This window comes from Ostrea edulis, chromosome 4 (genome assembly GCF_947568905.1).
Source record: "Ostrea edulis chromosome 4, xbOstEdul1.1, whole genome shotgun sequence".
Lineage (NCBI taxonomy): Eukaryota > Metazoa > Mollusca > Bivalvia > Ostreida > Ostreidae > Ostrea > Ostrea edulis.
The window spans coordinates 10085967-10112356 of NC_079167.1; the positions used below are offsets into that span (position 1 = coordinate 10085967).

At 34.8% G+C, this 26390-nt stretch overlaps 2 protein-coding genes across 6 annotated transcripts in view; one reads left to right on the top strand and one right to left on the bottom strand.

Moving 5' to 3' along the window:
• Positions 1–1185: 1185 nt before the first annotated feature.
• LOC125672029 (protein transport protein Sec31A-like) lies at positions 1186–20343 on the bottom strand. 5 transcript variants are annotated; one of them, XM_048908085.2, is made up of 27 exons: positions 20159–20336; positions 17457–17571; positions 17208–17297; positions 16893–17091; positions 15090–15185; positions 14865–15002; positions 14584–14726; positions 12483–12594; positions 12239–12391; positions 11964–12092; positions 11377–11676; positions 11086–11169; positions 10892–10951; positions 10651–10771; positions 7751–7929; positions 7464–7590; positions 6922–7070; positions 6404–6574; positions 5864–6206; positions 5542–5677; positions 5084–5151; positions 4817–4935; positions 4581–4718; positions 3349–3408; positions 2880–3011; positions 2625–2696; positions 1186–2488 (listed from the first exon to the last, which is right to left on the bottom strand). In XM_048908085.2, the coding sequence occupies exons 2-27, from the start codon at positions 17567–17569 to the stop codon at positions 2294–2296; spliced, it is 3627 nt and encodes a 1208-aa protein (XP_048764042.2). In that variant the 5' UTR covers positions 17570–17571; positions 20159–20336; the 3' UTR covers positions 1186–2293. The 5 variants fall into 5 exon arrangements, with proteins under 5 accessions (XP_048764042.2, XP_048764041.2, XP_056017902.1 ...); XM_048908084.2 differs by having other exon boundaries at positions 17457–17577; XM_056161927.1 differs by lacking the exon at positions 20159–20336 and adding an exon at positions 19845–19977 and having other exon boundaries at positions 17457–17577.
• A 129-nt stretch (positions 20344–20472) lies between these two features.
• The window catches only part of LOC125672033 (uncharacterized), a 53619-nt gene continuing 47701 nt past the window's right edge, over positions 20473–26390 (top strand). The window contains exons 1-3 of the mRNA XM_056161930.1: positions 20473–20705; positions 23451–23544; positions 24906–25065. Of these exons, the coding sequence (XP_056017905.1) occupies positions 20572–20705; positions 23451–23544; positions 24906–25065 (388 nt within the window). The 5' untranslated portion in view covers positions 20473–20571. The remainder of the gene's footprint in view (positions 20706–23450; positions 23545–24905; positions 25066–26390) is intronic.

The window sequence follows — 26390 nt, forward strand, 5'->3', positions numbered from 1 at the left end:
GCAGTAATAAAAACCAAATACTGTCAACTCTGATACACTGCAGTAATAAAAACCAAATACTGTCAACTCTGATACACTGCAGCAATAAAAACCAAATACTGTCAGCTCTGATACACTGCAGTAATAAAAACCAAATACTGTCAACTCTGATACACTGCAGTAATAAAAACCAAATACTGTCAACTCTGATACACTGCAGTAATAAAAACCAAATACTGTCAACTCTGATACACTGCAGTAATAAAAACCAAATACTGTCAACTCTGATACACTGCAGTAATAAAAACCAAATACTGTCAGCTCTGATACACTGCAGTAATAAAAACCAAATACTGTCAGCTCTGAAACACTGCAGTAATAAAAACCAAATACTGTCAACTCTGATACACTGCAGTAATAAAAACCAAATACTGTCAACTCCGATACACTGCAGTAATAAAAACCAAATACTGTCAACTCTGATACACTGCAGTAATAAAAACCAAATACTGTAAACTAATACACTGCAGTAATAAAAACAAAAAATACTGTAGACCCTATAATAGGCTGCAGTAATAAAAGCAAGATACTGTAAACTTTGATACACTGCAGTAATAAAAACCAAATACTGTCAACTCTAACACACTGCAGTAATAAAAACCAAATACTGTCAACTCTGATACACTGCAGTAATAAAAACCAAATACTGTAAATTCTAATACACTGCAGTAATGAAACCAAATACTGCAAACTAAGCCTTGTCCTGTGTATACAGTCTTGTTCTGTGTATACAGCTTAGTTCTGTGTATACAGCCTTGTTTTGTGTATACAGCCTTGTTCTGTGTATACAGCTTAGTTCTGTGTATACAGTCTTGTTGTGTATACAGCTTAGTTCTGTGTATACAGCTTAGTTCTGTGCATAGTCTTGTTCTGTGAATACAGCCTTGTTCTGTGTATACTGGCTTATGTTGTTTAGGTAGTCTTGTTCTATGCTTGTTTGCAGTATACAATTCTCTTCTGCATTTTGTGCACAGCAACACTGTTTTGTGTATGAAACCTTGTGTTAATCAAGTCTTGTTCTAAGGCTAAGCAGAGCTTTGTTCTAAGCATAGAGCTTGTTCTGCATATACAGCCTTAATCTATGAAAAGAGCATTGTTTTGTGTATACAGCCTTGTTCTGTTCTGTGCAACAGTTGACAACTCAGCTGTAAATACTGTTTTATTTTTATCCAATTTTACTTTTACAGCAGCCAATCAGAAAAATTTTCATTAGAGTCATGCTTACAGTATCAAAACTATTCTACACCCAGTTTTGTTTTTTGCATTATGTTCAGGTTGAAAATAAACAAAAACAATAAAAACAACTTAATAACCATTAAACATTAAAATGGCCATTCACAATGAATTAAACCAAATGTCCATCATTAAATAGCTTTTTCTAACTAAAATGAATGACAATTTTTAGCTGCAAAGAATTATTCGAGTGCATTGATTTCATTCCTACGGCACTTGCACATGTGTATGTACTGTAATCTCAATGCCACATCTAGAAATAAAAATGTTATGTGCAGGGCTATCATATAGAATGACTAGAAAAACTTCTCTCCACATCCCTTTGAAATAGACTCTTAAAGCCCCAACAATAGCATGAAATTAAAATCAACACAAAGAAATCTGGGCTGCCAATATAATTAAAAAGTGATGGTTGTTCATATTCATATAAATGTATATACACTTTCAAGGTCTGACATATTTAATATGCTATCAACATCACATGAATAAATATAAGTTAATGTGCAACAGTACAAGAAGTTCATACATACTGTTTATCTACACGACTTTCCTGTTTCAGACTGAATCATTGGAACATTTTATGACATGTATATAATTATATTACATTAGTCATTGATGCAGTATCACATAAAACCTTCTAGTATTTCGTGTATCTTCATATGGAAGGAGTCACGGTAAGTCCATTTCAGCACTCATAGTTTTCCCATTTTTCAATCAATTATAGTCTTCTCATTTATGATCTGTTTATTTAGAATCTAAAATTCAACAATTTCATATTTTCTCTATGTTACAGCTACATATAAAAGCAGTCCATGTTCAGGGGGTCAAGTCCTGTTTAATGTCATATGGTTAATATAACAGATCATGATCAACAAGATTTCTGGTTCGGTCTCAAACTTTTAAGTTGTACGTTGTGTATGTATGTGCCTAAATAGGCTTATTCCAACTCCTTCTTTGGCAGCAGGTCAATTCACAACATATGTGTAAATACTATAAGACAATAATACTAACTAACATAGGGCTAATGTGCTTGTACATACACATTCATTTGCATTGCTGATTGTATTAACATTTTGAGTCCAGGCATAAAGCTGCTGATTTCTGAGAAGTTCCCTTGACTGACCATCTGTGTGTAGATTTGGAGGGCGGTATTGTAGTCATACTGTTGCACGGATTGTACAATCTGATGTAGGCCCAGGGTCACCGAAGATGACAGCTGTTACAAATACACAAACATGTCAATTACTCTGTGCAAAGCACCAAAACATGGGACAAAGCATTACTGCACATTTTAAACTAAAAGTACTTTTTCAATCAAATATTCCATATCAAAATGCAGTACATAGACTTACACTATTATCTCGTAATCTGTCATACAAAAGTTCCAGCTTTTTAGAAACATCGTCTAACTTTCTTTTCATTTGCTGAAAGATAAGACATACAAAGTATAATAAATTTATATACTCACATCTTAACTAATCTCTGGAAAGAATACCAATGGCATGTTTAAGACAAACTTTAAATTGCTAAGATAATCCCCACTTTTTAATATGAAATCTTGTAAAACTGTCAGTGAGAACCCCGGCTCTTATTTCCTGTCTACTTACTGCATTAGTTGCTACATTCGAACAGTTGTGTACAAGACTGCTAAAGATGTCCTGTACAACTTTGTGCTCTGAGGGCATTGGTCCTTTCTCTACTGGTTTGGGAGGTTCTTGAGGGGCAACAGAGGCTGCTGCCTGAAAGGGATTAAAGAGGATTTTTAAAGCTAAAGAATAATAGGTAAATTTAGCCATTTGATGTTCTGTGTCACAGAAGAGGGCTTAGCTGTATAATACAAGCATTGAAGCATGCTATTCAATTAAAATGTGTTAGTATTGAATACTTCATTTTTAAATATTGTTTAACAAATTTGAAATAATGCATAAGAGAAAGACATGCACTTTTAAAAGGATAAACTTGTATCAAGTTAAATGAATACACTTTTGATTCCATAATAAACTTAGCCACGATAGTGGGATTTCTGTGTAAAGAGAACTGTTGTAATTCTACACAACTCCTGAGTACCCATCTCACCTTCTGCTGAGGGCCAGTAGGAGCAGGGGGATTTTGGAATGTCTGCAGAGGACGGGTGGGCTGAAGGTACAGTGAAGTATTAATGCAAGAGTGCATGCCATGCAGAGATTACAGAAAAAGCCAAAGTTGCACTCATCTGCTCCTCAGGAAAACTGTGTGTACAGGTATACTTAACTGCCTTGTCTCAACTTTGTGAGTATCAAATCTGACATAAACTTTTACTCATCTATTCATTACGAATTTTTGGCAGTGAAATAACCTTTCACAGTTTAATGTAAATCTAATATACAACAGTAAAAAATTTAAAACCTGTTTATGGTAGCTCACTACACAAAAACTTATACTTTTTATAACACTATGTCACAAGATGATGATTTAAAGGTTTTGTGAAATTATTTGTATCGACCAATTTGTTTGTCTATTACCATAGTTCAATGGATAAAGTATCGGGTTCATGACCCACATTCAAATCTGTCAGTCTTCTGTTCATATTTATTGCAATAAATTTTTGAAAATCAAGTTTTTTCATTCAAAGTGGCATATTTTCTGCCTTTTAGACAAATGTACTATGATGATATATAATATCATTTTGAAATGCTGATTTGTGAAACACTTTCCAGGTGTAGTGAGCAAACATAGAATCAATATTTTCATAACAATCTGATATGTTTATGACTACATGTACCAATACTGTATACAGTGAAATTCCTAAATAACAGCTACCTATTAAAATGAAGAAATGTGGTCAACTGTTGATGAATTATGTCCCTTTTCCATAGCTTGTTCACTATCATTTCTGTTTAAGTAGTATATAATACTTTTGCTGGGACTTTCAAAATCAGCTAATTTTGATAGACAGTTGTTATTGAGTTTCACTGTAGTATACCAGAAAATTTCCACACCATGGTATCCCCCCCCCCCCCCCCCCCCTCTCCAAAAATTTGAAAAACAATTTTGTCCAGCTTATAATTTGCCCTGAATCATTTACATGTATTACTACATAATCATAATGAGTAAATACAATTTCATCCCCTTCTGAATTCACCAATTGAACCAAAATAATACCATGGCATCTATAAATTGGCATAAATTAGTAGTTATATTATGTTTTACAAATCAGAAATAAATAAGTATCTCCCAAAAAAGTAACTACAAAATGAAATAGCATCCATCATAAACTACAAGCTGGATAGTTCATCCGTGTGTACTAGGGATCAACAGTTGCTGCATACCTGTACTTCTAGCTGATGTTCCTGGGGATTGTACAGGTTATAATTTGTGGCCCCTCCTGCCTGTCTAGGATCCTGAGGTACTGTGTTTCCATACATCGGGCTTGTTATTGCAGTCCCATCATACTGTACTGAAGGATTCTACAAAATATCTTACTCTCTTGAATGTGGGAGTACTTTTTCATTCAGTACAAACAGATAGTCACAGTTCTTAATGTAAACATTTCTGATTTTGTCACCTTAGACTTCTTCTCTTTAAGGAGCGGGGGATCATTCCAGGCTGAGGAGGGTGGATTGTGCATAAAGGAATGCACATTTTGGTAGTCACTCACAGGTGGAACCATAGAGGAGGCAGAACCTGACCATACAGACATTGCATGAGATTTAAATGTCATTCAGAGAAAGCTGTAAACATACAGGGGAGTGTTTTTACATATACACACATTGTAGAGGCTTTCCCATATTAGATGCTATTGCTATATATAGATATACACGAATGTTGATACCTGGATTGGAGGGAGGTTGATACAGATTGGTTGGCTGGTTTGATGGCTGAGTAGATGCTCCCATTCCACTATAACACAAGCAGAGTAAACAAGACTGATTTATGGGGGAAACAGTACATGTATTATAATCAACCATGCAACCCCTGAACCTCTTCATCATTCATTCATGTACTACAGTACATGCATTAAATCAGTTTGAACTGTTTCAAATAGAAACAAGTAATTTTTTTTACTACTTATTCTTCCAAGTGTAATTCAAAATTTGTCTGAACATTAGCTGTGCAGAGGCAAAGTGCTGATGTGGAATAATACACACATATACACAAAGCCATGTTACAAGAATCACATGGCTCATTGAACTAAACACATTTAACAAGGCAATATTCACTAGTATCGTGTGACTCAATAAATTACTACACACTAACCTGTAGTAAGAAGGATCATTACTACACACTAACCTGTGGTAAAAAGGATCATATGTAGGTACTGGATTGTATGGCTGACTGCTAGACTGATATCCTCCTGATGAATAAGTGTCCATTCCATAGGCAGATGTAGTTGTAGGGTAGGAGGGGTACTTATGTGATAGTGGGCCTGTGGGTGACACAACTACCATTCTTAATAATTCTGGTAGTAATTCCAACTATTTTGACTTTCACTTTCATGTATATTGGATTAGAATTTCAAAACAGATCATCTGAAGTTTTCATATACTGGCTTATGCAATATCATTTACAAACATTTCCAAGGCATTGGTCATAAGAGAGCAACAATAAATACCTTTAGACATAGCTCCAGTACTAGATGGAGGGGTCTTCGGAGCAACATTTGCTGCTGGATTAAAGAAAGAAGGCTGTGATGTTGTCCCATTCATGTGGGAGTAAGGTGTAGTGTAATTCATTGGATTGTTGTAAGAACTGCTGGGTGTGGTCACAGTTCCAAATGATCCCTTGGCCTGTGTCTGATGGGTCCCACCTTGACCAGTTTGTCTCTGAGCCTGGGTAGCTCTCTGCTGGGACTGAGGGGCACCTGCAGGTAATACGTTAATCTTCTGGAATGGGCACTGTGTTCCCTGAGCTCCTAATGAGTTATATAGTCTATCTTTCAAGATCATGAGATTTGCCTGTAATAAACAAATAAATTAATATGCTGAAAATGATATGTGACATTTCTATTGTGGTTATTTCAAATTCTAGAATTCTTTTACATGTTCTTCAATGAAAACAATGATCTGAATCAACATTTATGAAAATTGCTAAACATGAGCATGTATTTGAAAGAATATGAAAGAATGTTATATCCCATTTCAAAGTAACCTACATCTGTGGAGTTTCCTAGGTATCTGACAGCTGTATCCAGACTGCCCTGAGCTGCTAGAAGACTAGCATAATCATTCATCTTCTCAGCCAGCAGTCCCCCACTGATGTCTGTCACCTGCCCTCGGGAGACCTCCACAGCTTTCCTCAGCAACATCACTTTCTCCACCATGTCCTATAGTAGCAAAGATCAAATTCTGATTCAAATTAAAACAGTTCAAAGCTGCTATTAATTTCATTTTATACCTCCAATATTGTACTGTTCACACTCTTATCACTGGGTCAACAACACTAAGGCAACAGGAATATCATATGAGAAATATCCCAAACTCAATTCTCAAGTACTGACCTACGGCTCCAAAAAAATCAACAGTGACCACCCACAGGTTACATGGGTGGTACGTTCATGAAGCACTTTCTAGATCTTACAGCATTGGAAACCACAGATAGATATACAGATAGACAAAGTGAAACAAAATACTTTGGCATGGGTAATTACAAAGAGACTGCAATGCCAGTTACCTGTAAATCAAGTGGAGTGTTGTTTCCTTCTGAGTTTTCATACCAGTTCTTTAAGAGTTTTTCTACATTACCAGAACAGATGTAACACAGGCTGGCATACACACTCAGATGTCCTTCATTCTCAGTCTCAAGTCTGTCTGCCAATGTGTCTGAAATCAGAGAGCAATACTCAATTCAGTCAGCCAGCTATTAAAGAATGTCCATTCATACTACAACATACTGACCACATATCACTAAATTAAATGTATTGTAATGAATGTTTCATCACATTAGAATAATTCACCCAATACGAAAAACCCTATGTACAGTAAACCCGGTTACAGCAAACATGCTTTTAAGAATTCAAGCTTACAACCAAGAGATTTTCAGTCCCTGTAGTTTTAAAACATATTATGAACTCAATGGATAAAACAAATTATGTTTATAACGAATTATTTGTAGTTGACATTTCACTGTAAGCATGTTTTACTGTAGTATATGTATGAATAAATTCATCATTATAAGGATTAGACATGTGAAGTGATATATATCTTACTACTTACCACACAGTGTGGAGAATTCATCAGTAGAGGCATAGGTTAAGATCAGGGCCAGAGCTTCCTTCCAGTTGGATAGGTCACAGGTTCCTACTATATGTGACCAGTCATGGGTAACCACTGAAGATATCAGCTATAAAGAACAAAAGAAAACATAATTCTACAACAAAAGCTCATTTTTAAAAAAAAAAAATCCAATTTTCTGACCACTATCGATGTCAGCACATTGTTCAAATAAAACAAAATAAAAACATCTGAAGTTGCTCAGATTCAAGAGACAGAAATTCTCATACCCTTCCAATGCTGCACTTGCTCTGTTGGAAAAATCTTTTCTGTGTTCGACTGAGGAGGTCTGGCCCTCCAGCTATTGCCAAAATAATGGCCTCAGCCATTTTGTTTTCACATAAACATATTTCTACTGCAGCTTCAAAGTTTCCAGTCAGCAATGCCTGACTTAAAAGTCCATCAGCATCTAAGCAAATGAAGAGAGAGAAAAATACACTTGAGAAAAATCATTACAAACATCATAATTATTATATCACTTGATACATCTGTCAGGAAATGCACTACTGTACAAATTCCCATTAACTACTATGTAACTTGGAAATTGTACATCCAACTCCGAGCACCACAACAGGTACAATTTTAATGTATTAACACTCCCTAACATATATGAAATATACAACAGTAAATTAATAAATTTTTTTATATTAAAACTAAATCTACCGTGTGAAGTGTACAGTGTAAACCGTCACATGATTGGGACGAAGAGAAAACAAGAGGCCGATGGGCCTAGAATCGCTCTTCTGATACATTGTAGAACAGGCAAAAATTCTCACTAACCAAGATTCATCAATTAACAAAGTTTGATGATGTTAAGTCAAATAGTACCTGAAAATTTAAATGTAACTGTCCAAAAGTAGGTCATGGTGACCTACTTTTGGTCGACACATTGAAGACTCAAGATGCATCAACTGACAAGTCAAATAGTATTCAAATATATCCGTTAAATTCCAAAAGAAGGCCACAGTGACCTACTTTTTGGTCGACACACTCCAAAGACTCAAGATGCATCAACTGACAAAGTTTGATAATTGAAGTCAAATAGTATCCGAAATATTCAGATATAAACGTCAAATTCCAAAAGTATGTCACAGTGACCTACTTTTTGATTGACATACTCTGAAGACTCAAGACCCATCAACTGACAAAGTTTGATGATTGTAAGTCAAATAGTATCTGAAATATTAAAAAATAGCCGTCAAATTCCAAAAGTAGGTCACGGTGACCTACTTTTTGGACAACAAACTATGAAGACTCAAGATGCATCAACTGACAAAGTTTGATGATTCTAGTTTTCATAGTGTCCAAAATAAGCATCTAAAATTGAAAATGTGAAATTTGAATGTCTGCAAAATTCTAAAAGTAGGTCACTGTGACCTTTTTTTTTTTTTATAAATATGTTTCGAGGCCTCTAGATGCATCAACTTACAAGGTTTGATAATTTTAAACCTCTCGGTATCTGAAATAACAACCTAAAATGTATTCATAAATGATTAGCCATAAAATTCAGAAAGTAGGTCATGGTGACATAATTTTCACATGACGCCGTGCAAGGTCCCATGATCCATCAACTGACAACTTTTGATGATTATAGGCTCAAAAGTGTCCAAGATATGCATCAAAATCCATTTAATAATAATTACCTGTGAAATTCAAAAAGCAGGTCACCATGACCTACTTTTGAGAAAACATGATATTAGGTCCTAAGATGCATCAACTGACAAAATTTGATGATCCTAGTCCTTATAATAAACAAAATATCAAAGTTTTAACAAAACAAAATTTAAGGTCAACTTTGAAGTAACCTTGAGGCCACACCCTTTGCCCCAGGATGATGCCTTGAACAATTTTTTATCTACAACCTATCCTCATCCTTATGTATAAGTTTGGTGATAATTTGCCCAGTGGTTCTTGAGAAGATTTTTTAGCAACCACTACTTTTGTTTGCATTTTCCCAATTATCTCCCCTTGTATACCAAGGATACCCTGTGACAGATTTGACAAAAATTGGCCACGGGGTTTTTGAGATATAGCCCTTTTCCCAAAAAGTTGACGCACACCGCACGCCAGACATATGGCCATATGATGACAGAGTCATATATGACAGAGTCTATTAATACAATCCCAGATTATCTACTGAACTTTAATCACACCTTTGGCTTTCAAGAAAATTAATACATACATGTACTTGAATCGAAAAGCTCATTTATCATTTTTGCTTAATTCTGTTAATCATACAGTAGCTGTGCTTTAAAACATACATGATTATTCAGTAAATGAAAAATGAAATCATGCAAGTATTATTCAAAATTAATATTTAGGAGTAAAATTCAGAAAATGTATGATTCTACTTAAAAATTGTATCATTACAAATTCCAGTAGTCATAAATAAATCTGTTAAAAATTAACATAAAATGTTCAGTTGACATAAAAATCAATTAGTTTTTACTGCTTGCAAGCACACGTGGATAGTGTTGTTGATTCTTCTGTTAACTGCATCTCTAGAGCATGTTCAATCATTAATGTAGACATTACCAGTATTGTATCTTTGCCATATAGACACAGAAGGATTCTCAAAATTATTTAAGCTTTTATTTTCCTTTATAGAGATTCTGTATCTGTGATTTTTTCCTGATGCCAAGCTCCAATGCTATTCTGTAGGCCGGAACACCTGAATCAAGTTTTTCTATTGCTTTAATTTTAATTTTGTTTGTTTGTTGGTCTAATGATATTTTGGCTGGGGATGCCATATTTTCTCAATAAAATTATGCGGGACGCAAAAGTATATCCAATATGCGAGGGGTCATCTCAAAGTCATTAAAAGCAGTAGCTATCATTTTAGGGCCAAAAAGTATGGGCACTTGTCGTGTAAGGCAGGAAGTCATTTATTACAGTCAATTTATACAGGAAATTGTGTTGGGAGGGATGAAATATGGTTGCATAAGACAGTCGTTAAATACAAGGGGTTGCTAAGGCAGTCTAGACTGTATAATCAATGTTATCAAATCTTCAGTCATATTTCAGAGCTGACCCTTTCTAAGCAACTGACAAACTTTTATTATTGCAAGTTTCAAGTTAACTGCATATATGCCCATTATAAGTAAGAGTAGTTCTGCAATAAACAAATTACCTTGGTCTGTGGGTATGACCAGTGGCTTAAGCGGTTCTCGTTCCGTGTCCCTAGATTTACTACTCTGGGATAAAGCTATATCATCGAATGCTGAGGCAGCTTCATCTTGACCCACAGGTGTCTGAATCCAAATCATTTATTTAGTATCAAACATATCAAGACAGTCCTATAGTTACACTGACTAAACCAGTAGTGAATCATTTCCAAATCTTCTAAAGTACATTAAGTATGCTACCATTACCTTAGACCCGACAACTGGAGAGCCCTGAGCTGAGGCCTGTAGTCCCGATTGTTGTAGGTCCTGTCAAGAAGACATGAATGACACCATTTTTATTTTTCATATTCACAAAGGCCAGTTAAGAAAGATAACAGTAGTTCTCCTTAATGTTGAATGGACATTAAGGAGATGATAGCACGACTTCTGTAAAACTGTACCTCAGGGCTCAGCTGTGACATTTTCTGTGCCAGAATCTGGGCATCCACCCCACTGTCCTGACCCACGCCTACATGTTCTGACACCTGTTTGGAAAATACCATTCACAGTAAAATACCTGTATTACAAACCTTGAATAAGAATATCCATAGTAGTTAGATCAAATGCCTCAAATAAAGTGGGGACATAAATTATCATATGTTCCAGAGATTTTACATTCCCCTAAATTTGATTAAAATCAATGTTGGTACACTCTTATCATTCACAAAGTTTATTTACTTTTAACAGTTCACCTTTTTAGCCAGATCTGTCTTGTCATATCCTAGAAGCTGAATAAAATGTTCTCTTGGTTCTTTTTCAAAATTGACTCTAAGGAAGTTCCATATATTTTCCTGCAGAGGATCTGTACAGTTGGCAGATTTCATGGCACAATACTCCACATACTGCCCATTTTCTAAGGCCTGCTCTAGCTGATGGGATCTCTGTAGTAAATCGACCTCTGTGACTACTTGGCTGATGTACACAGCCTTAGGGGAAGGCTGTTGTGGATTCAGAGATTTTGTAACGTCAAAGCTTACAAGACGACCCCCAAACTGTTGTAAAAAAACAAATAAACAACAACCAAAGATTAGAAAATATATTTTGACGTGCATCAAGTGTTAAAAATATTTTGCAATACATAAATCAACTCACATCCCCCCCAGGAGGAAGAAATTACCAAAATTGAAATCCTGACACTTTATTATATGTAAACTATTTCAATCAACTTTAACACTTTACTGTCATCAATTCTGTAAATCATTTTGAAATTGGAGTCTTTTCACATTTATAAGGTTTACATGTTCTTTATGTGAGAACATTGAAAACATCCATTCATTACCCCAAAGTTGGCTCCTACAGGTTTCCTTAACCATTTGGGTGGTTTCTGAAGAGGCATCACATTCTGCGAAGTCTCAGATGGTGCACTAGTTTGTGCAAATGGATCATTAGGATGGAAAGCATCTGCAACCTTGAAAACCAAAAATTACAATATAATTCTCTTAAGACTTGCTTATCAATGAATATTCACATTAAGAAATTGTTACATTACTTTTGAAGCATTACATAGTTTCTAGGTGAATCATTTTCTCCTTAAAACTATCATATGTACCTTACCTTGTCATTTTGGTGGATTGGATGCCCTCCACCCATCAGGGAATACACAGTCACATGTCCATCAAATGAAGAGCTGGAAATCACTGCTGGATTTCGGGGACACCATTTCACATCAAAGCACCACTGATTACTTGTAGGCAATTCATAAACAACCTGTACATAAACACCATTTAGAAAGAAATGACAGGCTGTCAATCATGCAATCTTTAATGATACAGTTCAAGTGTTGTGATTCATAGTTTACCTCTCCTCCTTGGACACTACTGTTAGGATTCCAACATAAGATTCTGTTGTCTTTTCCACAACTTAGTAGCAAGTCAGGATCTTGTGGACACCATGCTATATCTAGCACACCTCTACAAGTCAAAAAAAAAAATTCTTATTCTGCTTATATGTACTCACAATTTTACACCCCCCTCCTCCTTTACAAACATCTTCAACCAGAATGTGAACTACAGTACCCGCAACATTATTCTTGACATGATAAATGATAGAACACGATACAAGCAGGATAGGATAGGATACACGCACGATACAATAGGATACACGCATGATACAATAGGATACACGATAAACCTGACAAACGCAAAACCTGTTAAACGATCTTCACGATAGACCTGATAAACGCACTTCACGATAAACGGAAAACCTGATAGAAATGTTGTAAATTTAGAATCAATTTAGACAGAACGAAATTTTGATACCGACAACATATTTACATTATGTTGGTAATAATACTGAAGGATTTCAATATTCATTATACACCTAAAACGTATAATTTCTTTAATAGACGGTCATACTTTAAAAAAAATATTTTTATTTCAATTTTTTACGCCATCACAGCTAAAATCAGAAAGCTAAACTGTATACGGTATTTAATTCATTATTTGATATCTATTTGAATTTTCCCAGCCAATGATTCTAAAATTATAATTGTCACCTAATGCTTAATATATAAATTATACAGTGAATTAATTAAATGTAATATAATGTAGTGATATCATGCTTCAGTAGTTCTCTAATTCTAATGTCTATTATCTTGAATGTGAAATAAACCAAGGAATATTTTGTGTGTAGCGAGGAGGGGGCTATTTTGCATCAAGCTCTAAGTTCATCGGTCATTCAACAATTACAATTATTTTCATCATGACCGCTTTAAAAAAACATCCACTGCATTACCGCAAATCTTCATACGTTAGATATTTCTACACGATGAGTGATGATTGATTGATATTCATAAGTAATTGGAACATATGTATTTGAATTGATATCTTAATAACAAAAATAAATAAACTATGAAAAAATAAATAAACAAAACATGGCTTTTTTAAATTCACAATATTGAAACGCTTAAAAAAAATTGTGTTTAGTATGTAAAAAAAAAAATACAAATAATCATCAAACCCGGTGTTAATTTCCAGTATCTACCCATACGATTATAGGTACAAGTAAAAAAAACAACAACGATGACAGCCGAGTCATGCCCAGTTGGGCAGAATTTTGGGAGATGCAACACCCTTGCACCCTTTTAAAACTTAATCTTCTAAATGTGTCAAATACAATGTCCCTGAGAATGTTTGCAGTCAAAACACGGGTGATACACAGATGCGCACAAGTTCAATGGTGGGTATATAAATAGAACACAGGTGGGGAAAAAAATCGGAAGAAAACGAGCCTTTATTCAAATATATGTAATAAACAACGTAATTTACTAATTTTTCCTTCAAATCGGAACTTCCTATTTCTCTGTTAGTGTTAATTACAAATAATTGTTTCTAGACAAGCAAATGTTTATGAACTGTACACGAAGGAGCTTTCAGATTTATGGTTCCCGGTTTGCTCTGTAAACCACTGCCTACTTTTCATATTACTTAGGATAAAATTGTGATAAATTTTCACCCTCTCTGGACAGACAAATAGCTCTTCTTCTGCCTTAAAATCGACAGCTTTATGTTCTCCAAATACACTGTCTTTTCTCGATTCCTAAAAATAGCTTCTTTAACGAAACGAATACAGCTTTCGAAAAGTATCGTACTTTTTCATTAAATTTGATATACAATCCCGATAGTTTCAGAAGCTACACGATAAACGATTTTCATGATAAACGGAAAACCTGATACACGCAAAACACGATAGACCTGATAAACGCAAAACACGATACGATAGGATACACACACGATACGATAGGATACACGCATGATACGATAGGATACACGCACGATAGAACACGATAGGAATGTCAAGAATAATGTTGCGGGTACTGTACAAATTTCAAATTAATGTCACCTCGATAAGAAAAGCTTCAAACCCCACACTTCTGTGATGAGTATTGTACAAATAAATACCTGGTGTGGTTTTCGAGCTGTTTGACAGGAGATGTAGCATATCGTAGATCCCACAGTTGTATAACAGGCGTGTGGTCATCCTCTGAAGACAAGCATAGCTGCGTGGCAACATCAGGATGCCAGCTCACAATTTTTGCTTTTATCTACAAAATGACATACTACAGTGTACATGGATAAACAATGAACATAAATACATGCAGTTTTAGTAATGTAATCATTTTTTATATTCAGAACATCCTGTACCATAAGTTTTTACTAGCAAAACATCTAGGATGACTTACCCGTGACATACTATCACTGATTTTAATGATGGGTTCATTTTTCCTTAAATCCCAGACTACACATCTAGCTGCAAAAGTGGACCCCAAGATATGCTGAACCTGCTTGTTCCATGCTACACAGGCAACCTCTTCTGGGGGCTAAAATAAAAGCAAAGTTTCTAATACATACATAATTTGAAGACCATGGTACTAAAAGTTTGAAAAGATTTTTTTTAGATTAGTTACCTGAGATTTTGCTCCAGGTGTCATAGGATTATCTGGTTTATTCAAGTCCCATATATATATCTCTGATTCTGATGCTCCAGAGGCAAGAAGATTAGTCTGCGTGTGAATGAAAACAAGTAAAACATTTTATATACATAAATATATATCAAGATACCAAGGCCATATAAAATTAATTATCTGGTGTTCAGGCCCTCCCACGTTTATTCAAATGGTGCTGCATTACTAATTTTATTGCTGTTAAAAAAAAAAATTCCCAATGCAGTGCTGTGTTATTCCGAAAAAATCTCACATTTTAGAATTTTTAATACTTAAGTCTCAGAAAAATTTTAAAGGCAAGACTGGTAGATGCTAAGTATTTGTAGTACAAAGATCTAAGTTACATGTTGTCAAGATAGTGGCAAATGTTTCTCTGGTGTCTGTTCATATACGCCCACTGACTGGTTCTACAACTGTTCTTCCATTGAATACTGTTGTAAGGTTTTTGGTTGCATGTAGAATATCAAAATTATACTCGGCAATAACAAAGAGTATTTGTTAAATCTATATCAATACTATTATGGACTTGAGCCAGATGACATCACTGGAGCACCAAGGATATCATCTTTATTGGATAAGATTTTTTGTGACCATATCTGACTTGAAAGTATAACATTGAAGTGACATATATTTTAATTTTGGATGTTTTCCACAAATCTGTTTCTTGTGTTTCTGATGAAAACTTGTTAAAACATAAAGCCCATAGTCTGTAAAGGCTTTACCAGCAGCCCCGACAAAGGAAAACATAATGTAGCTACCAATAAAGCAGCTAAGAAATGAGCGATAGATCTTAAGTGAACTGCCATTTCATGTACACAAGTCTTGGTATATGTTTGTCATTATGTTAAAAAAAACCTCTTGCATCACTCTTCTTTATATTAAAAAAGAAAGAAAAAAATGTCTCCCTCTCGCATCAAATATTGGAAAAACTGGCCTGGGAACCGGATAATTAATTTTTTCTGGCTCAAAATGCATAGCATAATGTGTTTGAATTGCATATCAAAGCACTCTTCCTCAGCAAATCACACGATTGTTTGTCTGATGTTTTTAGTGTACTTAAAGGGGTATGGACAAGATTTTTGATGGATTAAATTTGACAGTATTTTGTTATAGAAATAAAGATCTTTTATAAATAAATGGATTAAGAATATTTCACTCAGAATATACTTCGTATTTACATGAAATCTGGCTCCCAAAATTATGTTTATGAACACGCTTGTCATAGACGGGAAACAACATGCGGAGGTGAGAACACCAAGCCAGGGCTCGAAATTAACATATGCCCGTCAGTCTGTGACTTGTTAAAAGTCTGGTGGACTAACTGACATTTTGCTTTAGTCAGTCCGATGGGACTGGTTAATTTTCTAAAGCATTGTTTTGGAAAATATACTTATGAAATTTTATACACACATTTGGCAGGCTTCGATCTGTAGATATCAGACAAATATGATTCGTAAGTATAAATCCCACATTTAAGTGAACATTACAATATTGTCTGGGGCATATGGAGTTAAATTTCATTTTAATAACATTAACGAAATATGTTTAATTATTTATGGAAAACTCTGTTGGACTGGTAAATTTTTCTGCGGACTGGTTGAAATTATACCCCATCAGTCCAGCTGGACTGGTGACATAAAAAGTTAGCTTCAAGCCCTGCAAGCGTTCTAAAGAGTATGTCTACAGCATTCAACATACATTAATGATAGAATAAAGAACAGCAACTATTTAAACTATCCATATCTAACCACATATTACATGTATTACCTGAAATGGGTTAAAATCTAAAGCCTTCACAGCTCCAACATGCTTGTTGTTTTTGAACATTAGACAATCTTCATCTCCCTTAATTAAACCTGCAGCATCATAATAGTAAACACTTCCATTGTCTGCCCCGGCAACGACGACTCCCGAGGAACGATCCGAATCAGCCATACCATGGGAACCCCAAACAACTTTATGGAACCTGAAATACATGTTCTAACATGAAAGCTTTTGTATAATACATCATTATTTATGTAATCAACATGATCAAAAGGTACATATACAGTGTATGTCTCTCTGAAAATAATGTAACCCTACCTGCAATCTGATGGTATTGATGAAACTAATGGCATGTCTAAAGAAGAATCTGCTAGATTCAGATGGTAAACCTCCAGAGCTGCTGATGTGCTAAAATTCAAATTATAATACTTGTATGTGTATTGCGCAATGCCATTATATTTCTATGATTTTCAATATTTTGGATTATCAAAGCTTAAATCAAGTTTCAATGAGTGACTTTATTTATTTAAATGGTGACTGGTCATCTTGCATGTTCCCTATTCTCACCTGAATGTGGCATCTAGTTGCTGTGCAGCTGTTCCTGCCACCATGTAAATTGGATACTGTTGAGCAGGGGACCAGGCCACATTGGCAGTCCTCTCAATTTCTTTCACCTTCATCTCTGTAACTTTTCCATTTCAATTCAAATTAATACAAAACATGATAGCTACGGTACTTTAGTAGTAGTATAGCAGTATAGTAGTATATATATATATTGTACTCACTACAACAGAGAAAAATGACAGATTAGACCAGAGCTTTAGAAAGTGGTGGAAAATTTATCGGAGAATTTGTGCATCAGGTCCTATAATTTACTATAAGAATGGAAAAAGCAAGAGATTTTTCATGATTAGAGGAAAATTTACCAGAGATCCCTAGTGGACTGGCACATTTCGAGAGCTGTTGGACTAAATCTAATATAAAATCCCCTAACCGCTAGACAGGTGTTATACAAACTGAACTACCTGGTCAATGACAGAAAATCCCAAAACGTTGAATGCAATTCCCTTCAACCACAGATCATTGCACGTCCAATTTTAAAAAAAGAGGATGCCATGTAAGGTGTTGGTTTTTCCAGTGTCAGCAGAGACGAAACAGGTATAAACACAGAACATTTCACTATTTGGCATCAATTTAATAAACTGATTTTAATGGAATTTTCCCATATTTAGACATAAATCATGAAAATAAATATGGTGTGATACCTGTTAGACTATGGGCCACATGTTGTTTATTGAACATGGTTTGGAATTTGCATACATATGGTGTTTAGAAAAGCATTTGACAGACTACGAATTAGTCAGTCTTAAAAGAATTCAAACGAAATTTAGTTGGATTTACTAAAAAAAATCTGTCGACACCTACCGGTCATTTGGACTGACACAGAACCTGAATTAATTGGACTTGCCAACAGGTCTGAAAAATTTCAAGAACTCTGCTAGATATCAAAATCATTTACAAAATCACTATCTATTTGGAACAACAGGGATAGATTCACTTGTCCGAACTGGGTTTTCACTTGCCACGGGCAATTGGACAACCATTAATGTCGATCCTTGAATAAACTTCACAGCCGGGGAAGTTTAGTTTGATTCTCATTTCCCTTCCGTATCAAACCTAGACATTTAACATAGGTAGGTAACTGTTTCTTCACCAAGAGCTTGGCCGTAGCCTACAATTACATGTTTTTCGGATTTGACCTTCAAAATGAAGTCCTGACTATGTCACAGTATACAGTTAATGACTCTGTTTGAGGACAACAGCTCATTTGTTTGACCCGAGAACTGACCTATTATCCTCAGGAGTAAAGGGCAACAGATCCATTCTCAAGTCAAACAGCTGTTGTCCGAGGGCACAGTCTATAAGTGTTTTGTAATACACCATCATTCTTTTTAGATTGTTTTTTTTTCTTTCTAGATGCACATGGTTTATTGACATTGACCTTTTAACAGGATAGTGTGAGTGCATACATTTATCACCATTACCATTTATAGTAGTTTAAAAGAAAACATACCCAATATCCTAATCATTAATTATATTTTTCATGCTCTGTATTTCACTTAATAAATTCTGTATTTCATCATCAGTGAACCTCGCCAAAGCAGCTATGTATCAATTAAAATGCTGCTTCTAAATCAGATTGGTTAAAAAATTAAGATGCATGCAGCGATTTTTTTCCTTATATAACTGGTACCGATAAATGGTACCATTCCCAATGCCAAAAACCATTGATTTTCCCCAATTTTGAGACTAAAAATTCCCAATTTACTTGCCGAAAAATAGACTACTGACATCATAATTTACTTAGTCTGAAACGTTGTACAAGTTAACTAAATGTTCACTTCTGGTATTAAATCGAAAGTACAGATCATGGCAGTGCGCATGTTTTGTTGAGCTACGATGATTCTAAAACAAGCATACGACGATTCTTTATGTCTCACAACAGCAAATATTACCGTAAAAAAGTTTGTAATGAGATGACTACCTCTTGTTCTGTTCTCTTTTCTTTTAGTTGAAATCATTTGCCAATACATTGGTAGAAAATTCCCAATTTGTTCGATTTTGACGCTATTTTTCCCCAATTGAATGGGTACCGGTACCAGTGGGTAGAAAAAAATCGCTGGCATGGCAATAGGCATGATAAAGAACCTTCACTAATGCGACTGTAAGCACCATGTACAGTTTAAATTTGTGGCACTTCACCTAAAGCTGCACATGGTGACATCTCTATATATGTGAAAAATTCTTGAAGGCACGTAAACAATGTAAAAACAAACAAAAACTTTTTAAAAACTTAACCGGTAATAAAGAAAACAGTGATTGAATTACCCCGATTGACCACAGGTGAAATCTGTACATGAATAGGGAATATGTAATTCAACTGTTGTGCCCAACCTGTTAAATCCAACCTTCTTCCTTTAATGTCTCTCCACAGTTCCAAATACAACGATCAACATTCTGAGCCGACAGTCTCTGACAGTGTCAGAGAAATACATCACTTATCACGACAACTTGAAATGGATCTACACTGTCACTGGCATCAAATACTTACACAATAACATTACGTATAAATGACAATTTCTAAGCTCTCCAATTCTATGTTCAGCTCAATTCAGGAAAACTGACCATTTGCTCTCTAAAAGTTCATCTGTTGACAGTGACAGGCAGCCATTTTAGGACACCGGTCATCTTTGGATAGCAATAATTACCTGTTTTGTGGTCTGTTGGTTACTTAGTCAAGGCTAATTGTAAGAGTCAATGTTCATCTATGACATAATATAGGTAAAACTTCTATCGGAACACGTATTATTGTTACACTTAAGTATCTACACGTCAGTCTGCATATCAACGTGGCAAGAAGGAAGCTTATCCCAGAATTCATCTGTATATTAGTTAAGACTTCCGGTTAAAGAACCCTAGATTTCCAAAACTTATATCCCCTGCTTCAAGTTGTATTTAAACTAAAATTTGTCGTACATTTACAAAAAATGTTAAATTTTTAATGATTTCTTTAGGTTTATTAAGTTTTTACTCATTTAAAAGGCAAATATATTAACTCCGGAAGTCTTTTGCAGTGGAGGTAAAAATATAACGTCCATTTTACAGTGCAAAATTGCGGGAAATGGAAAAGTTTATGGAAAATGTGGATAGTCAGAAATGGGCAAAAGTTTACAGTTTATACGAAAGGGGAATGAAACTGAAGATAGAAAAAATGAAAACTGATAAAGGAAAGGAATTAAAGGCATTAGATATATGGTAATACATGCATAGTGATTGTCACAAGATCTATAACTGACTATATATTCCTGCACAATCTATTGCGCACATCCATAGGGCCGAAATGTTTACGTATAGAAATATTGTTTAAATATGCACAACACTACATAAAGTATATTCGGTTTAATCTATTTCATAAACATGTTGAAATTTTTTTTTAATTAAATGAATTTATTGATTAATTATAAATGGTGACATTTCTGCAACCACTAGACTTGTCAAATTTTTTTGATAAATCACATGTGAAAACTGCTATGATCATGATGATTGGAAAGTGGAGGATATGTACAATAATATTTTGAAATTGAATACTTTAGAGTATGAAATTTATTTAGTGAAAAAATGCACTTTAAACAGAATAGAAGAATAAAAATTCAAACCCCAGCAATATTTGAACTTGTGTCAGATCTATAGAGCCTTCACACATTAACCCATTCTTAAGTTGGATTCTATTGAATGGTAATGTTATTGCCAATTTCTGCCATTTTGTGATCCATAGATTAAGGCAGGTTATAAAAATCTTTGTTGGGATATAATCTGTTAAACAATGTGACATCATAATCGAAATAAGTATATCACTAAGTATATATCTTAATTCCGATTTTATTTTCATGCAAGTTTTATTTATGCATAAAATAAACCATGCAGCTACTAAGATGCAAAGAAATATGAAATGTTATACTGCTGTTGTGTAAGGGTGTTGATTTCGTTCATTGACAATTTTATTTAACGGAAAAAACATTCCATTTAATTTACATGCAGCATGTCAATATCCAATTTTCCTGCCACACACTGAAATAAAACTGCAAAAGTGTCATACTAAGGCACATACATTACTTTAAGAGCCTTTTATACACTGTGTGAAAGGTCATTAACTAACATGCATGGCAATTACTGCTAGAATCATTATGAAAACTTTCGAAGAAAACTGTAGAATTTAAGTATAAAATGTGAAACATTTAGATGCATGTTTTTGCGTTTAGATGTTTAATAATCATTTCTTACTGAAAATGGTAGGATTCTAGCAGCACTTTTGAATTTTGATAAACTTTGGGTGTTTTACCGTCATTGCCAGTTTGATCAATGTTTTAATTCTGGGGTAGTGTGTTACTTTTTTTTATTTTCTATTGAGGCACATTCATGATCTATTTGTAACGGCCATGTAATGACGTCATATGGAAGCGCATTTATGATACAAAATGCTCTCGTGTAAACATCCTAAATAGTTGTTGAAAGTTGGTAGCTCCCTCAGGCCTCTGTCTGTGTAGGACAGATTTAAAAGATATTGTACAATTTATGTGCATAAATGGAGTATGACCTGCCTTAATAACATATACTGGCGGACATAATTTTCTGACAAGTCGTAATTTTCTGACAAGTCGACAGGAGTCAAGTCAACTCATACCCTGACCGACTCGTACCCAGGTCAACTCGTATCCAAAAGGTAAAAGTCAACTCATACCCAAGAATCTGGTTATGAGTTGACTGCTCCTCTTCAATTGATGACAACTCGTATCTAAGCGATATGTCACTTATATGCGCATAGATATATTGCATTATGGGCAGATTTTTGGGTACGAGTTCACTTTTGCCTTTTGGGTACGAGTTGACCTATGGGGTACGAGTTGACCTGGGTATGAGTTGGCAGGGTTTGACACTAAGGCACGTCCGACCGACTGAGTCTACTAAATGATAGGTCTGGTCGGGTAAAATGTGGATTTACTAGTCCGACTGGTCGTGTTGAAAAAATAAACAAGAAACTTTACTTTAAATTAAACCGTAAGAGATGTTATGTTTTACTAAAAGGAAATAACTGTAAAGAGTTTGCAAGCAATCTTGAACCGTGTGATGGCATAATCTCTATTTTTAGTTCTAATAAATAAGTCGAAGTGATGTTTTATGACATCTACTCGATGTTAATGTTAAACAGAGTATTTGAATTGACTATGATTAAGTGTTTACCAAGTTAATAAATTACGTCGTAAACAGCTATTTATCGGTGTTGACATATCTGCGGGAATGCCTCTATATTCAAATTCGACTTCTCGTCCTCAAGGGAAAAAAGGTTAGGAAGAAACAAAGCAGGGCTTATGAAATATAAATTAAACAAAAAAGGGTTGAGGTCATTTTATACTAAATGGACTAAAGAATTTCCGTGCCGGGTAGAATTTAAAGAAACAGAAAATGTGTTTGAAAATCAAATTGAATGATGAGACTTAAGATATTTTTGAGACAATGAAATACGTTTTGGTTCAAACGTAACGTTTATCATTTAAATGAAGTATCTAAATATGGAGAAACTATCAGGGTTGTTTTCTGAAAAGTTGGTCAGGGCTAGTGGATATAAAGTCAGGTCTAGTAAAAATCATTTGCAGTAGCCCGACTGGTCTAGTGCTCAAAAAAGTAAATGTCAAATCCTGGAGTCGGTCAGGGTACGAGTTGACTAGAAATCAGTCAACATAATCTGACAAGTTGACTTGATGTCTTGTAGGTCTGAAAAGATTACATATCATCTGACTTAATCACATATTGTCAGATATTATGTGAACTTGTTGATAATTATAATGACAACTGTTATAAGATCATTGTGTCAACTTTTCAGAGAAGTATGTTAACAAGTGAATGACAGTGACATAAACATGATTGAATGACACGATAGGAAATATGCCACTGTAGTGTATGAATGTATTTGATAATGTTGATATTTCATTTATCTTATTTTAGGTTCCAGAAAGAATTACCCTCAGATATTCAAGATAGAAAAGATAAATACATCAGTAAAGAAGAGCTATGTAACCTGATGAAGTGGAAACTCAGTGTAGGATCATATAATGATAAAACATACTAAAATAGTTTTGTTATATTAATAATTTTGAACACAAATGTAGTAATTAGCAAGTTTTTCCAAGGTGCATCAAAGTTATTTCCCTTTAAAGAACTCATGTACCCAGCAAGGCACAAAACAATTTGTTTATACGTGGGGTGGGAGAAATGCCCAAATGTTGACCTTGTGACCTTCACCTTGGATTTTGACGTACTTTTAAGAAAACCTAACTTAGGCAATATCTCCTGAACTATATAAAGAGGCATGGACACGACTTGAGCTGAAAATTTTCAAATTTAATGATCAGCAAAAATTTGAATATCAGTTATTGAGTTACAGGAGAGACAGAGCTCACAATTCTTTGTTACATGTATGTGAAAAAGGCTCATGTCATGTTTTTGTTTACAGGTTAAATATGCTAGTAAAAGTTTCGTTTAAAGTAGATTTTTTTTTTAATTTACAAGATAATTCTTAACAGGATTAAACATTTCTAGTGTTTGTCACATCTTTCATGGTTTGATCAAATGTGAATCTGCACTACATTGGAGTACTAATGCATATTAATATGACTGATCATGGCCAGTTTTTCTTGCGAAAATTTTCATGGTTTTTTTAAATTGATATTCCCATGTAAAATTGTGGTCCTAATTGTTGCCTCATGCTTCCTCCCAGGACTATGATTCACACAAGCTTGAATCTGCACTACCTTAGGATGATTGCATACTAGATTCCCTATTTTGGCTCCACCCTACTCCCAGGGGACATAACTTGAATAATATTGAATCTACATTCATTACGGAAGCTTTCATATAAGTTTCATCTTTTTTGATACAGTGGTTCTTGAGAAGATTAATCCACCATATTTTCACTATTTCTCATTTAAGGATATGACCCTTCATTTGAATAATTTTGAATCCTCTTTACCCAAGGATGCTTTTTGGCAAGTTTGGTTGACATTGGCTCTGTGATTCTGGAAAAGTCATAAATTTGTAAAGTTTACAGACAAACGTACTGACAGACGAACACTGGACAATAGGTGATCCGAAAAACTCTCTTGAGCTTATAGCTCATGTGAGCTAACAAAGAACATGATTATATTTTTTCAAATTACCACTTTTTGTTTTTCAATAAATGTCTATTATACCGGTATATAGATTTTTGTATAAACAATGGAGACAGTGATTTAAGTATAGGAGAGAGGCACAGCTGAAAGAAACTGTACAGAACTCAATCAGTTCTTTCTCTCATAGAATGGACAGTTCTTGTTTACTTGAGATCACTTAAATTTAAAAACAATTGTGAAATGCATTATAAACTTTTATAAAGATTATCAAATTTATTAATTGTTTTTACAGAGAGGTAAATTTCGTCCTCGACTCCAACAAATGGTGGAATCGAATCCTGAAGAAACAGTGATATCAGCCAGCAAGAGGGCATTTAAGGTTTTGCCAAACTTGAAAAAGGCCATTGAGGAACTCACAATTTTAAAAGCTGTAGGCCCAGCAACTGCTTCTGGTAGTTATGTGTAGTAGACTAGTGACAACTGTACTTGATACATGTCTGTCAAACTCCATTTTCATACAGTCAGCTGCAATTGCCTTCCATCCATAATTATTGCTACTGCATACTCTGGGACAAATACAGATATTTTTGCTGGGGGGGGGGGGGGGGGGGTCCAGACTAAGATTTGTCTACCTATTTCAGACAAGCAAAAAGATAAAAAGGGGGTGAGGATAATATATATGTAATGAGTATTTCCTGTGTAGGTAGGTTTAAAATCCAACTGCAGTGTCTATGATTAAGAGTGCCACAGTGAAGCTCCTGAAAATATTTATACAGAATAATATAATAGAACATGTGGTTTTATATTGAAAAACACCATTACATGGTAAATTTCCAGCAACCACAACCACACTCATACTTTCCAGGTGGCTATCATACATGGACTTCCATAAGTACATGTTTATTAACAAGTGCAGATCCAGGGGGGGGGGGGGGGGGGGGGGGGTCAGGGTCATATACTGGTGTCCACCAGTATATCACTTAATTCTAGGATAAATAAGATGAAACACTGATATGTATATTTACGATATTTTCATCAGATACAAGTATCACTTTAGAAGTCTTAAAAAGTATGTGTAACGTAAAAGTTTTGTTTAAGAAGCAGACAATTTAATAGTGAAAAAGAAGTGCCAGGAAATGCTCAGAATGCAGGATTTTGCACCATTTACCGCAGAGCTTCTGGGGGCCCAGGTGGCCACCAGACTCCTGGCCTATTGGGAGTAATCTTTAAATCAGCTTTTTTTATCATTTAAAATGAGATCTGAGCATAGCGATAACAATGACTAAAACGTGAGAAACAAGTAGTATATTAACAAAGGATTTTCAAGATCTCCCTAAGATGTTATGTACACAAGCAAAAGGTGTAAATGGGAAGGGGTTGGAAATTGGGAAAAGTAGCTAAAAGATCAAGTGTTAGACCTCCCCTTTCACAAATTCCAGGATCTGCTTATTAATAAGTATTTCATAGCATTTGTATTCAGAAATTGAATTACATGAAGATGAATGACTTGTAAAACTGAGGGTATAAACTGCAACACATCACACTGACATACTTCATACAGCACTAACGGCCACTTCATGAAAATTATGCCAGCGTGAAGCATACCTTCATGTATTTTCAGAAATGAAATATATTTCTTTTATTTACATTTCTGTTGGATGCCAGCCATTAAAATAGACGCACTATATTTATCAGGTGGTTCTGTATTCATACGTGCATTATTTACAACTGTAACAAGTTCATGAAGAAATGGTTATCATTACAATTTGCAAAGATA